Source organism: Quercus suber, unplaced genomic scaffold (assembly GCF_002906115.3).
Source record: "Quercus suber isolate HL8 unplaced genomic scaffold, Cork oak 2.0 scaffold_746, whole genome shotgun sequence".
NCBI lineage: Eukaryota > Viridiplantae > Streptophyta > Magnoliopsida > Fagales > Fagaceae > Quercus > Quercus suber.
The window spans coordinates 211,127-224,879 of NW_027070183.1; the positions used below are offsets into that span (position 1 = coordinate 211,127).

The window sequence follows — 13,753 nt, forward strand, 5'->3', positions numbered from 1 at the left end:
TGAAGTGAAAAAAAGAAAGTCAAGAGTGGTTGTGTCATAGGGTTAGTAGCTAGGTGTCTAGGAGTAAGGTGCAATTGTATTGTTCACAGGATCCAAACTCCAAGACCTAGATGTGTGTAGTGAGGTGAAGTACGGGTAAGCACCAAGACTAGTGTGAAGTGAAAAAAAGAAAGTCAAGAGTGGTTGTGTCATAGGGTTAGTAGCTAGGTGTCTAGGAGTAAGGTGCAATTGTATTGTTCACAGGATCCAAACTCCAAGACCTAGATGTGTGTAGTGAGGTGAAGTACGGGTAAGCACCAAGACTAGTGTGAAGTGAAAAAAAGAAAGTCAAGAGTGGTTGTGTCATAGGGTTAGTACCTAGGTGTCTAGGAGTAAGGTGCAATTGTATTGTTCACAGGATCCAAACTCCAAGACCTAGATGTGTGTAGTGAGGTGAAGTACGGGTAAGCACCAAGACTAGTGTGAAGTGAAAAAAAGAAAGTCAAGAGTGGTTGTGTCATAGGGTTAGTACCTAGGTGTCTAGGAGTAAGGTGTCAAGTGTATGCAATTGTATTTTGTGAGTAAGTGCCGTGTGCAGTGAAAGAAAGGTGCTATGAGTGCACTAGTGTTAGTGAGTCAAAGTATTAGTGCTTGTAAAGTGTTGTAATTTAAAGTTTCCAATTTTTAATAAAAGGTCTTTGCTTAGTGTTTTGTTCAACATTGTGTATGAGGATTCATCAACTTGTTCATAATCGAAATTTATAGCTTCATTTTCATCTCGCTCATCTTCAATAATCATGTTATGGAGAATTTTGGACATTTTCATGATGTTTTGGAGCATTTCAAGATTGAAAAAATCGTATAGGTCCACATACAAATGCAAATTGTGCTTGAAGCACTTCAATTACATTACATGCCTTACATCCTTCCTATATGCCTCTTGAGATTTTGCAAATAATTTTCTTTTTTGTCCAAGTGGAGGTGGGATTGTTTTTACAAATGTCGACCACTTTGGATATGTGCTATTAGCAAGGTAGTATCCCATTGTGTAATCATTATCATTGATTAAGTAATTAACTGAAAGAACAAGTCCTTGTGCGAACTTGGAAAATATATGAAACTGCTCTAACACGTTAATGTCATTATTTGACTTAGATAATTCAAAAAAATGTATGTTATATCCAAAGATCATATGTTGCCACTGCTTTCAAAATAATAGTTAGCTCACGTCTTTCCATGCAGTTGGACAATTTTTCATTTCTAATGCATCCAATCAATGTTCCCAAACATCCCTGGAAATCCACGGCTTTGGACATGGGCTAACAATTTAGTAATTTCTTCATTGTTTGGCGACCTCAAGTATTTCTTTGAAAATATCAACCATCACTACAACAATGCTAGTGCCATCGCTCTTACTAGTTGATTTGAATACAACAATTCTTATTTTTTATTTTATTTAATTGATTTATTTAATTTTGAGAAAAGAATACAATAGTGACAACTGAGAACCATGATTTGAAGTGAATTAGAATTTAATTAAGGATGAAACCTCATCACCATAATAATTGTGAATCTCAAGGTAGAGATTCAAATATTGATTATTATTTACCTAAATTGAGGGATTTACAATTACAACGAAGTCGTCACTTATTTTAATTTATAAAAAAAAAAATCAGATAAAAAATTTATTTTTATTAATAAGTAATAAAATACATAACTTTGGTCCTCGTTATAATATAAAAAAAATGAAGATTACAATAATTAAATTGCTAGTTACAATCTAAAAAAAAGGTAAAAATATACTCACTAAATTACAAATTGCATCATCCAATTTTGCCCAAAATTCAATTCAATCTTATAACTTTTAGTTTGGTCATTTCAGTCTGCCCAACTTTAATTCGTGTTCAATGTAGTCCTTTTGTCCACTCCATTAGGTAGGTTGCCTTTAAGTTCCCCCAAATGACTACGTTTTGTAATTTTTGAAATTCTGAAATTAAAAAAATAAAAATAAAAATCTAGAAAATTTATAAAAAAAAAATAGACTTTTTTTTTTTCTTTTCCAATTAAAAGGATATGTCCTGCAAGTCTCTTGGATGCTTGAAAATTTAAGAACCTTGATCTCAAGGTGTGCCATGGTAATTAGTAAGTTCACAGGGTTGAAATATGCTGGTATACAGATTTGATTCCAATTTAGTAAAAAAAATTTTCTTCGGAAAAATGAAAAAGGAAAAAACCTTTTCAGTACTACTCACTCAACTCCTTTCCATGCCCTTACACCACTGCAATTCATTATAAACCATTCAATCAACTATATTGCGAAAGCAAACTTTATTTGTTTAGTTTATTGATTTCAAAAGTGGGTTGAGTCCGGCTTAGAATTTGCTCAAAGACAAAAAAGTTTCGATATGCTCAAGATAAGGCGTTTATGATCTTTTACCCATCTCTTTTGCACCAAATTGAATTTTTGAGTGAAACTAGTTTCAATGGAAAGTAGACATCCGGGTTTCAAAATAGACACATTTGAAATTTGATCTAATTTGGATTTGAATCAAGTGAGATATTGAGATTTAAAGTTGACACATGAATGTTAAATTCGAGAAGTACTAGAGTGAAAAATTGCACGATTTTGAGTCCGAATTTTGATAGGAGAAGATTTCCTGCTAGGTTTTAACTCTGCATTTATATAAATCACTTATTGCACAACTTTTATAGGCAAGGAGGCTATACTAGAGCAAAATTGTGCTATTCAAAGAGAAAAAATATGGCCCCATGGATTGACAAACACAGTTCGTGGAAAGTATTCATAATAGAAGAGTTTAAGCAATTTGGAGCTGATTGTGGGGTCACAATAGTAAATTACCTATTGGGTGTAGAATCTTGAGTCATGTATATCTCAAATTGTAAAGCTTCGATTCTATTAGTTAGTTACTTCTTGGGGCTGGGGTTAAGCCCCATATTGGTATCTTTGAATGCCTTCATAAGTTTTCCACTTCGTCAACAATGGACTGTTTTAGAACACCTTGATCATAATTGTTGACTTGTTTACTTTAGTATGTAATACTTAGCCGGAAATCAATCTGCATTTGTACTGTTAATTTTCAAAGTTGAGTAGTTCCCCATAAAATCGACGAAGGGGTCTAAATTACAGCTTTCACAAACAATCATTTTCACACATAATGATTACTAGCTGTGGGATTTCACTTTTTAGTAATCTAAAACTTGATCAACCACACGATCTGGTTTTTTTCTGCAATACACTACACAAATATTGATCTATAAAGATTGCAATAGCTGAGTTAATCTTGTTAAGTAGACTACTACCTAATATCAGTTTATTAAGTAAGTGAAAGAAATTGCATACCTCCCATCTCTAGCTCTCTGTGCCACTGAATGTTTGGGTACTAAGCAAAGATGCATGATCTATTCTGCCCATAGCATGTTGTACAGCTAATTCAACGACCACTTCTGAGGATTGAATCAGTGCTAGTCATAGAAGGAGCAGAACCCTGGCTAGATGAAGGAAATAGCGATAAACCATATGCTTCACTATTTGTAGGTGTACCAAAACAAGCATCGTCATGTGGCAACTCTGGCAGATCAGCGTCACCATCTAAAAACTGCATCACTTGCCTCATGCTAGGCCTAGCTGCTGGCATTGACTGTGAGCAAAACAGGCCTATTTTCAAAACCAATTCCATTTCCTCTTTTACATAACTACCTTCCAATCTGGGATCACTAGCATCCAGGATGGCTCCTTTTCTCCAGCATTGAAAGACATAATCAACCAGAATCATCTCTGCAGGCAGACCTTGTATATCTATTGGCCTTCTTCCACAAGCCACTTCAAGCACGAAAGCCCCAAAAGCAAACACATCAGTGCAAGTGGTTGCCCTTCCTGTTCTAGTGAGCTCTGGAGCCAAATAACCCACAGTCCCAACCAAATGGGTGGTTTGGGGATTGGAATCATGGTCGTATAATTTGGCAAGACCAAAATCTCCTAGCCTTCCATTTAAATCAGCATCTAATAGGACATTGCTCGCTTTTACATCTCTGTGTAGAACAACCTGTTCCCACTCTTCATGAAGGTAAAGAAGGCTAGATGCTACTCCTCTGAGGATTCGATAACGTTGAGACCAATTAAGGTTTGGCTTTTCATTGCTATATAAGAATTTGTCAAGGCTTCCGTTGGGCATATAATCATAGACCAAGAGAAGTTCTCCCCTTCGCCTACAATATCCCAGTAGTTGCACCAAGTTCCTGTGTCTCAGTCTTCCTATGCTAATGATCTCAGCCACAAATTCCTTCATCCCTTGTTTGGAATCATGGGAAATTTTCTTGACCGCAATTTGTATATTGGAAGAAGGAAGTAGTCCTCTAAAGACCTTCCCAAAACCTCCTACTCCAAGAAGCTCTTTATCTGAGAAACCTTTGGTTGCCTTGTAGAGATTCTTATAGGTGAACCTGTGAGGACCATACTCCCTTTCCCAATCTTCACGTATTTCTTCATACTTCTTCCTTCTTAAGATATAAGCAGCTCCAGTTATTGTTATCAGCACAAGAATTACTGTTATGACCAAAATCCTGGTCTGTAGTCCTGTATTCTCTTTTTTTTTTCCCCTGTTGGAGAAGCGGAGGAAGCTTCGAAACATCAAGGCTTTGTGATTGTCCACTTTTATTAAAGCTCCATCCAAGAATATAGTAACTTGCTGATTTAGCAGAGCTTGCAGAGAAACCAACATACATATATTCCAAAAGATATTGAGATAGATCGATGCGTTTTGACAAGAGAGGCTGGTTTGGTTTTGGGATGTTGGTCGGGGCTAGTGTTACATTCAGTAACTTTTCTGCTTCATCATAGTCTATCCAAAGATGCATTGGATTCCCACTCGTGAGCTCCAAGCTTATATTCCTCCCTTCTTTATTGGAAAAATACATTGCAGTAGCTGCTTCGACTGATTGCAAGCCATTTACATCAATTCCCACATGGTTATCATCAATATCCCCAAAATTGTCATTCTTAAGAGTATCGAGCTCTATGGCCAAAATGTGGTTTGTTGCCAGGCCATCATTTGAAAAATTGAAGAGTCCTAGAAATGGATGTGCTGAAGCATTGGGAAAGTCCTTTGAGGGACTAATGGTGAAGGTAATGCCATGACCACCAATATTTGGAAATTGACGAACCATGGCAAATACAAAGTTCGTAGAGAACAAAAGAGATGACTTTAAACCTGAAGAAGAAGAAGTGTTGAATTTTAAAGGAAGCTTGTAGAAAGCATAACCAACTTGGTTGAGTGACATGCTGCTTAGCTGCAGTAGACCATTGTTATATATTTGAGCGCTTCCTTCAAGATGCAGATTGGCTTGATGGAAGCCATTGTAGATGAATTGGTCTTCATTTTGAGCAAAGCCCAAGCAAATAAAGTAAACACACAGAATTATCAGAAACTGAAGTGAGTGAAGAACCATAGCCATTAGCATTAGGAAAAGTGGGAAAAGCTTCCTTTTGTAAACTGAGGGCTTTTGCCTGCTTAAAGTGTCTGAGAGTTCAGAGAATTGAGTTTGTTCTTTGCCACTGGTTCATGATAAAACATCAGTATCTGCGTTCCCCTGGTCATGGGCTAACCAAACCGTTGCCTCCCCAAAAGAAAAGTGTCATTGTCAAGTAGGAACTATGGTTGGAAAAGAAGTTTCAATTGTCTGATTACTGTTTTTCAAATTGATGCCCATTGAGCTTATAAACACATGTTTAAGCTTACACTTAAGCAACGTGGGACACTAGGATCATAACATATTCTGGTGTTTGCTAAATTCGAGGGAAACTATTTCAAAGGTAAAATGCCTTCTCTATTTTATCTGCTAGCTTAAATTCATTTTATTTTGTTAGTTGGTGAGTCAGTTAAGTGGCATTGTGGTTTGCTAAGATTAAAGGGCAAATGTATCATCTTTCTCAATTAAAAAAGAGCAATATCACTGCTACTAGAAATGTAATTCAGAAACTGATCTATAAGCCTTACAAAGGATCTACTTTTAAACACAAATTTATAACATGTTTGGCCTCTCATTTTTTATAACTCTTACAAATTGTTTCTCAAAAAAAAAAAAAAAAAAAACATTTATCACATTCATTATCACATCAATTTAGCATTTTTCATGAAAAACAAAAAATAAATAAATTCAAACCACAGAGATTTGGGTTCAATTTACCTTGAGTATCTGTCTATGGTGTTTGTAAATGGATCTCCAATTTGGGGCGGCGAATTGAATGTCATCAATCTGTTAGCAATATGAATATAATAAAATCTCTAAAGATAAGAATTTTGATTTTGTTTATTGTCAATTATGTGATGAAATTTTGGCTTGGGTTATGTGTATGATTGCATTAGTTGTTTCATGTTTGTAATCTATTAGGGACTATCTGGCCTTTTGCCCTTAATTTTTTTTTTTTTATTTAGCAATTTGCCCTTGTTTGCAAACTATATAGGGATATGCCCCTGTTTCGATACTCGATTATCTTAAAATCGAGTTTCTACGAAATACTCGATCTGTAGAAAATCGAGTTATGCCTGATCAAACTTAAAAAAAAAAAAAAAAAGCATGGAACTCGATTTTATAGAAATCGAGTTCAAAAACGCCACTATAGGATTTTAAAACGTCACTATAGAGCTTAAAAACGCCACTATAGGACTCCTTGATAGGGGTTATCACACTTATAAAATTTTTTTGCAGGAAAATGCCGCTATAGAGCTTTAAAACGTCACTATAGTTCTTAAAAACGCCACTATAGGGCTTCCTAAATGGTATCACACTTGTAAAAATATTTTGCCGGAAAAATCACACTCACAAAAATTTTTTTGCATGAAAACGCCGCTATAGGACTTTAAAACGTCACTATAGGGCTTAAAAATGACACTATAGGGTCCCTGAACCTGTATGGCGTGATCATACTTATAAAAATTTTTGCAGGAAAACGTTGCTATAGGGCTTTAAAACGTCGCTATAGGGCTTTAAAACGTCACTATAGGGCATAAAAACGCCACTATAGGGCTCCCACTTATAAATTTTTTTTTACATGGAACTTGATTTTTCAGCTATTCGAGTTCCATGCAATTTTTTTTATTTATTAAGTTTGATTGGGCATAACTCGATTTTCTAAGAATCGAGTATTTCATTAAAACTCAATTTTAAGATAATCGAGTATCGAAACAGGGGCACGCCCCTATATAGTTTGCAAACAGGGGCAAATTGCTAAAAAAAAAAAAAAAATTAAGGGGAAAAGCCCAAATAGTCCATCTATTAGATATCTAATAATTTTATATAATAACATAACGTTAAACATAGATATGCAGATAGATCTATTTGGCATTAGCTTATAAGCTCAACTTTTAGCTTTTATGTACAGTTTTTTAAAACCTCACTTTTTCCTGCATTTTCTCTTCTTCTTTTTTCAAAAATTTTCAAGGTATACGTATACTTTAGCACATTTTCACAAAAAAGTTTTCAGCAAAAGTTAGATAAAATGTATGTATCCATTTGCAAAATCGCTAGGATATCCCCAAAAAGCGCTGGAATAGGCCTAAAATGCCTATATTGGTGCTTTAAACTGCAGTGCAGTGACAGTTGGTATAGGGTCGCCGGACCTATACCAGTGCTTTTCAAAAGCGCCAGGATAGGTCCCGACATTTTTCAGACCTTGTTCTGGTGTTTTTACATATGTCGGGACAGTCCTTACCAATAACTTTGAAGACTTGTACCAGTGGATTTCAAGGCCTATACCGGAACTTTTTAATTAAAAAAAAAAAAAGCATTGGTATAGGTCTATCTATACCAACGGTTTTATAACTGCCCTTATAGGGTATTTACAGAAACATGAATACAACCTATACCATCGCTTTTAAAAGCGCTAGCATAGGCAATTCCTATTCCATCGTTTTCAAAAGCGCTGATATAGGTCTTCAATGGATATAATAACAAGGCCTATACTAGCACTTTTTAATCACCACAATAGGTTCTGCCTATGCTAGCGCTTTGAGAACTGCCAATATAGGGCATATATGGAATTTAAAATAAGCCCTATACAAGCATTTCTAAAACGCCGTAACAGCCTTGCCTATGGCCATACCCTATTCCAGCGGTTTTTAAAGCGCTGCAATAGGACCTTTTTATTATTATTTATTTATTATAAATTTTATAGCACCTGTAATGTACCTACAATACATATTTTCCAATACATATTTTATAGCACCTGTAATGAACCACAATTCATATTTTCCAATAGCAAATACAATACCATATTAAACCAATAAACTAAATATATTTAATTACACCATATCAATAATTACATCCCAAATGTCTAGAATGTTATACACAAAATAATACATCCCAAGTGTCTAGAATGTTATGAACAAAATAATACATTCTACACAACTATGTAGAATGTTCTGCACAAAAGAATACATTCTAACTATGTATAATGTCATGCACAAAATAATACATTCCAACTGTCTAGAATGTTATAATAAAGTTTCCAACTATGATGTGTATATATATCAAAGTTTGAAACTTTATTATAAATATCAAAATGTCACAGTAACTACTCAAAAATAGGGCTCAAAGTATTGCCTAATGCGTATCATCAGATGATAAGCGCTGAGCATCAGGAGACTAGATATCCACTGCAGAATCACCGTCACCATCCTACTAATTAAGAAACACACAATGGATTAGTGTACTAAACAACATAGTTAGTAGATGAATGACACAATATCACTAGTATTACTACTAAGTGCCACATTAGCAATTAAAACACACTCAAGTACACTTTACACTATGCATTTCTCCTATAGGTAAACCAGGTCATGCTCCATGATATTGCTGTTGCATAATTTTTATGTCTTTTTTTTAACATATTTAGCTAGGGCCAAGCAGGCATCAACACTAACATTCACATAGGGTAGTGTACAAAATCTTGACCACATCCAACATCTCCTCCCCAAAAGCTTTAGTTTACTACAAGTATTGCTTTGTCATGTCTTTAGTATCAGTTACACATGTAAGGGTTTATTTTTGTACTGGGATATGACAATGGCACATGCTCCTATTCTAATTTTTGTACACCTTTTGTCAGTTGTTAAGCTTATGAATGGGAGTACTCATCTTTAGTTTATTTCAATGCACTAGATATCAAGCCTTGTTTTGTTTTAGTCTAGTACTAGAATTAATCTTCACATGCAAGTAAACATACTATTAAGGATCGCCTTTCTAACAATAAGCAACATTTTATTGTTGCTACTATTTCCTATAGATAAAAACTGGTCATGCTCTGTAGTGTTAGTCTACTTCGAAGAGCGATTTAATGTCACATGTTAAGAAGTATCAAAACCATAGCACTCCTTCATCCCACCAAGTTTGGCAAAGTAAATTTAAGAGCCAACCATCCCAAAAGCCATCCAAACAGCCCTTAAAACAGAAGGTTTTGAAGCATCATATCATGCGGGATGGTATGTCCAAAGGAAACATTTTACTTCTCTCCATGTTAAAAAATTTACCCAAAGAATATTCATGATGTGCCTAGTTATGTGCTCTATTTGTGTCTTAGATAGAATCTTACACTTTAGTTTTGGTACCATGCATTTTACTTCTTGTGAGATATGTATCTTGGATAAGTAACAGGCTTAGAATGTTGCTTAGCTTAGGCTCCCAAATGGTCACAACCTACTATAACGGTCAGTGCTTAGTTGGGTTTATAACTTCATTTCACATTATTTTATGAGCTAGACATAATTTTGTAAGTGGAAATCATGACCATTTTGCATAGGTCACCCTTAATAATCTTGTCTGGTATAAGGATAGATAACACTAGATAAATACACAAACAACTTCATGCATCTACAACAACATTGACAGAAGTGTTGTCCTCAAATCACGATCAAAATAATTTCATTTTTTAGTGAAAGTTGGAGACTAGTCTCTTCAAGTAAATTCAAAGTTTAGCAATAATGTGATGTGTATGTCTGAAATAGTGAGAGTAGAAAAGCTATGCTGCTTATAACAATCTACAAAAGAAGAATAGGCCATTATTATGGAATTATGAACCATGAGTTGGGAAGTTTTTACATATAGGTAGAAGTCAGGGGTAATAGTCATGGAATTTTGTTATAAATCAAGTAGTCTAAAAAGTGAATTAAAAACTAGATATAGTCTAGTGATTTCAAAAAAATGTCATTCTACTTATAAAAGCATGCATGTTGAGTGGTTGTTCATGCTGAGTGGCAATTCAAACTTCAAATTAGTTTATATATATATATATATATATCACTCCTCATAGTCATTTAAAAGGCTTGTTTGTCCATAAAAGAAAATTCAAAATCTATTGCTTCCCAATAAATGGCTTTAATGCTAAACAATCACATGCATATATCTAATAAATATGACACACAACACACTTTGTTATTCAAACTTCTTACCATAGAGATAGTGGGAAACGATGGGTACAGTTGGTCCAATCTTATTTGCTAGCGCTTATTTGTTGCTTGGTCTGGACACATTCATCGATTCCAATCCGATCTTTTCTTTTTTTAGGTATGTTGCTCTATGAGCAGAGCAAATGAACATAAATCCAACCTACTCTCAGTTTGGTCCTACCTCTGGTTCATTTGTTACTAAAAACGGAGGAGGAAACTTAGTACCAAATGCTTGGCAATCCTTGGTAGAGCTTATTTATGATTTCATGCCGAACTTGAGCGCGGTGGGAATAGGCTTCCCAAAAAGCCAGCCCCTAGCCGGGGTCAGCATAGAATGAAGGGGACGGCCCCAATGTTGTGTTGGCAAAGCCAACTACTCTGGCTTTAAGTAAGCTAATGGTTGTGTGAGTAGTTTCTCGGGCATGTATGCCCACCAGGAAAGAAATGCAAGACTTAAGCACATAGACAATCCTAAGGTGATCTTTCTTTTGAAGGCCCATAATCGTATGAAAGGGGCCTTGTCTTTTCTGGCCTTTATTCTCCTCCTCATTAACCTCACTTCAGCTTCAATGGCATCATAACGAGTGCAGTTCTCCCTTATTGCTTATACTTGAGCAGACAACTCCTTAACCCTTTGGTTGGTTGTAGTAGATGTTGGAGGTGGCGTACTGTCATCCATTGAACTTGCATCCATTGCCAGAGGGGGTTGGACCAAAGCCTACCCCTCTAACACGACCACCTCTCTCTAGACCGATGACCTGTCCAAATGCATTGTTGGGTTTCCAAAGTATGCCAGCCTCAATGTCGTCTCCTTGCAATTGTGACCTTGTTGCCATAAGCTCTTTCATCTTTGCCTAGTACTCACAAATAAACAAGACAACATATTAACAATGAGGGCAATAATACACATGCCAACATGAGTAATATGCTTTTATATATATATATATATATAAGTCGGGTTAGAGTTATTATAAAAGGAAAAAAAAGTTGGGTTAGAGTTATACCATGTGTACTTGGAACCCAAACCATATATATTATGAAAAGAGAATGACTAAATTTTGACTCAACCTATCGTGCTTGGCCAAATTAAATGATGTACTTGACCAAGTTAAATGATGTACAAACACATTTAAGAAACAGTTGTATAAACACAGCCCAAAAATGGGTCCTTTAGACAATTAAATTTCCTTTTTTTTTTTTTTTATGGATAAGTTTTAGCCCCAAGAGAAGGGGAAGGGGGAAATTCAAACAAGTGACCTCTGCTTTATGAGGTATGGCCTTAGCCAATTGCACTACTGCTTGAGATTGACTACTATATACATGAATTCATAAATTAACAATTTATGAATTGTTAATGGATCACTACGAACGTTTTCACCTAATAATCTAAAAGTTCCCAAATAAACAAAGGGCTTGCAAGTATTTAATAAATACAACTAATAATAAGACAAAAGCTCCCAAAAATATTTAACTTTGAGACTTTCACTTATCATCTACACCAATACACGCATCTTACTATATTAAACCTCTATTGAGCACATAGCATACTCTAGTTCCTGCATATGCACCTTATATACAACTCATAAGCCATGCAAAACAAGACACATGGTCATGACAAGTAATGAGATTCACATGGTCATATGTTATAGAACTTGTAATGAACCATATGAACTAGCAGCTTCAATCTCAAATAGTTCTCCACCATCAAAGAACTACTTTCCGACTCAAAATATAATACTTTCAAATTACTAATATAATTTGTTACAAACTTACAAACTTACAATGTTCTCTTCTTCAGTTTCATTCACAGCAGTACCATCGTGGTGAGAATACGCCATTTCATACATCTCACCTCTCTTTATTTGCCTGCCTTTTTTGTTTGCCTACAACATGGTCAGGTATATTCGGCATATTAAAGCGAGGGTGTTGATTTGATGGTGTCGAATCACATTGATTTCTACTTTAGAACGCAAAATAATATAAGCTTTGTTCATTTTTGCATGTTATTAATATAGTTCTTACAATGCTGTTTGCCATCTGGGCATAGCTTCTGGATCCCAGCATATGCAGCTCCGTCTGCTTCCCACGCCGCTCTTTGTTATCTTTAGACAGGTCCTACGAACATTTCAAGAAAGTCACTACCAATTACAATAACAAGCTAATATATAATACTCTTGAGCATGGAACATATAAAAGCAAAACATCTATATTACTGTAACCATTACTACCATGCCTTTTTGAGAAATCCAGTACTCCATCAAGATATGAAATTGATTGTCATCAACCTCCAGCGGTGATAGCTTAAGTCAAGCTTCCTTAGGAATGTCCGGCTTACAGTGCTTCTCCTTCAACTCTGCTTTGTGGCCTCTCCACAACTTTCCAATCTGTGACAGTGCCCATTTCCTCTACCTGGCAGGTTGGATGTGGTTTGTAGGAATTATCCATCGTGCCTACCATGTGTAAAGTTGAATTAACAAATGTCACATTTTCAACATAATAACAAACTTGCATAAAGCTTTAAACAAGTAATAAAGAAACCCCTTTTACCATTGCTTTTTGCCCAATACCTAAATGGCTTCCCAACACTGATTCTTGTATTGTTGTGGCATTGAAGTCCAACGAACATAATTGATTGAGCACATGTCATGCCTTCTTGCTACTGTTCCTAGCCACCTTGCCCAAGACCCAGCATTTTTCCCGACCGGCTGGCCTGCTTTATTTAATAACAATTTTTTCCTCGGTGGCATATTTCAAATGTCGTCAAACTGGTTAGGCCCATGTTTATTGGGTACATTGTCCGCTCCAGCTGCGGGTACGTCTTGAGGATCTATTAAACCACCAACAAGTTGCATCAAATTACAATGAAACACAAAAGAATGAAATGTCAAGAACCATTTGGATACTTGGATATTCCAAAAAACATATAAGTAAATTTATATTGTATCCTTATTAGTATAAGGATATTTAATGAAAATATTAAAACATATTAAGTCATAATCCTCAAAAAATTATGACAAGTGATGATATATATAAAGAAGGTAAAAAAAAAAAAAATCATAAATTATATATATCCATTTTGATAGAAAAAATAAATAAAAAATAAATAAAAATTTTTAAGATTGTTGTAATTATAATATTATAAGAAATACTTTTATGCACAATGAATAAGAACCTACATAAATATATTTTGTCAAGAGAACCAAACAAACTATGTTAGAATATTTATTACATGATTAAATAAATATACTTTATTATCAATCTAACTTTTTAATAGAATGTAAAAAATAATAATATTAGTAGTGATAAGTAATATT

General features: G+C 35.0%; 1 protein-coding gene and 1 pseudogene across 2 annotated transcripts; both read right to left on the minus strand.

The window, feature by feature from the left end:
• Positions 1-2,824: 2,824 nt before the first annotated feature.
• Positions 2,825-5,658, minus strand: LOC112035755 (L-type lectin-domain containing receptor kinase IV.2-like; annotated as a pseudogene).
• Positions 5,659-10,882: 5,224 nt separating this feature from the next.
• On the minus strand, positions 10,883-13,412 carry LOC136064724 (uncharacterized). 2 transcript variants are annotated; one of them, XM_065766814.1, is made up of 5 exons: positions 13,007-13,412; positions 12,668-12,889; positions 12,462-12,554; positions 12,221-12,322; positions 10,883-11,293 (listed from the first exon to the last, which is right to left on the minus strand). In XM_065766814.1, exons 2-5 carry the CDS (start codon positions 12,695-12,697, stop codon positions 11,111-11,113), a joined length of 408 nt encoding a protein of 135 aa, XP_065622886.1. In that variant the 5' UTR covers positions 12,698-12,889; positions 13,007-13,412; the 3' UTR covers positions 10,883-11,110. The 2 variants fall into 2 exon arrangements, with proteins under 2 accessions (XP_065622886.1, XP_065622885.1); XM_065766813.1 differs by having other exon boundaries at positions 12,987-13,412.
• Positions 13,413-13,753: the final 341 nt, after the last annotated feature.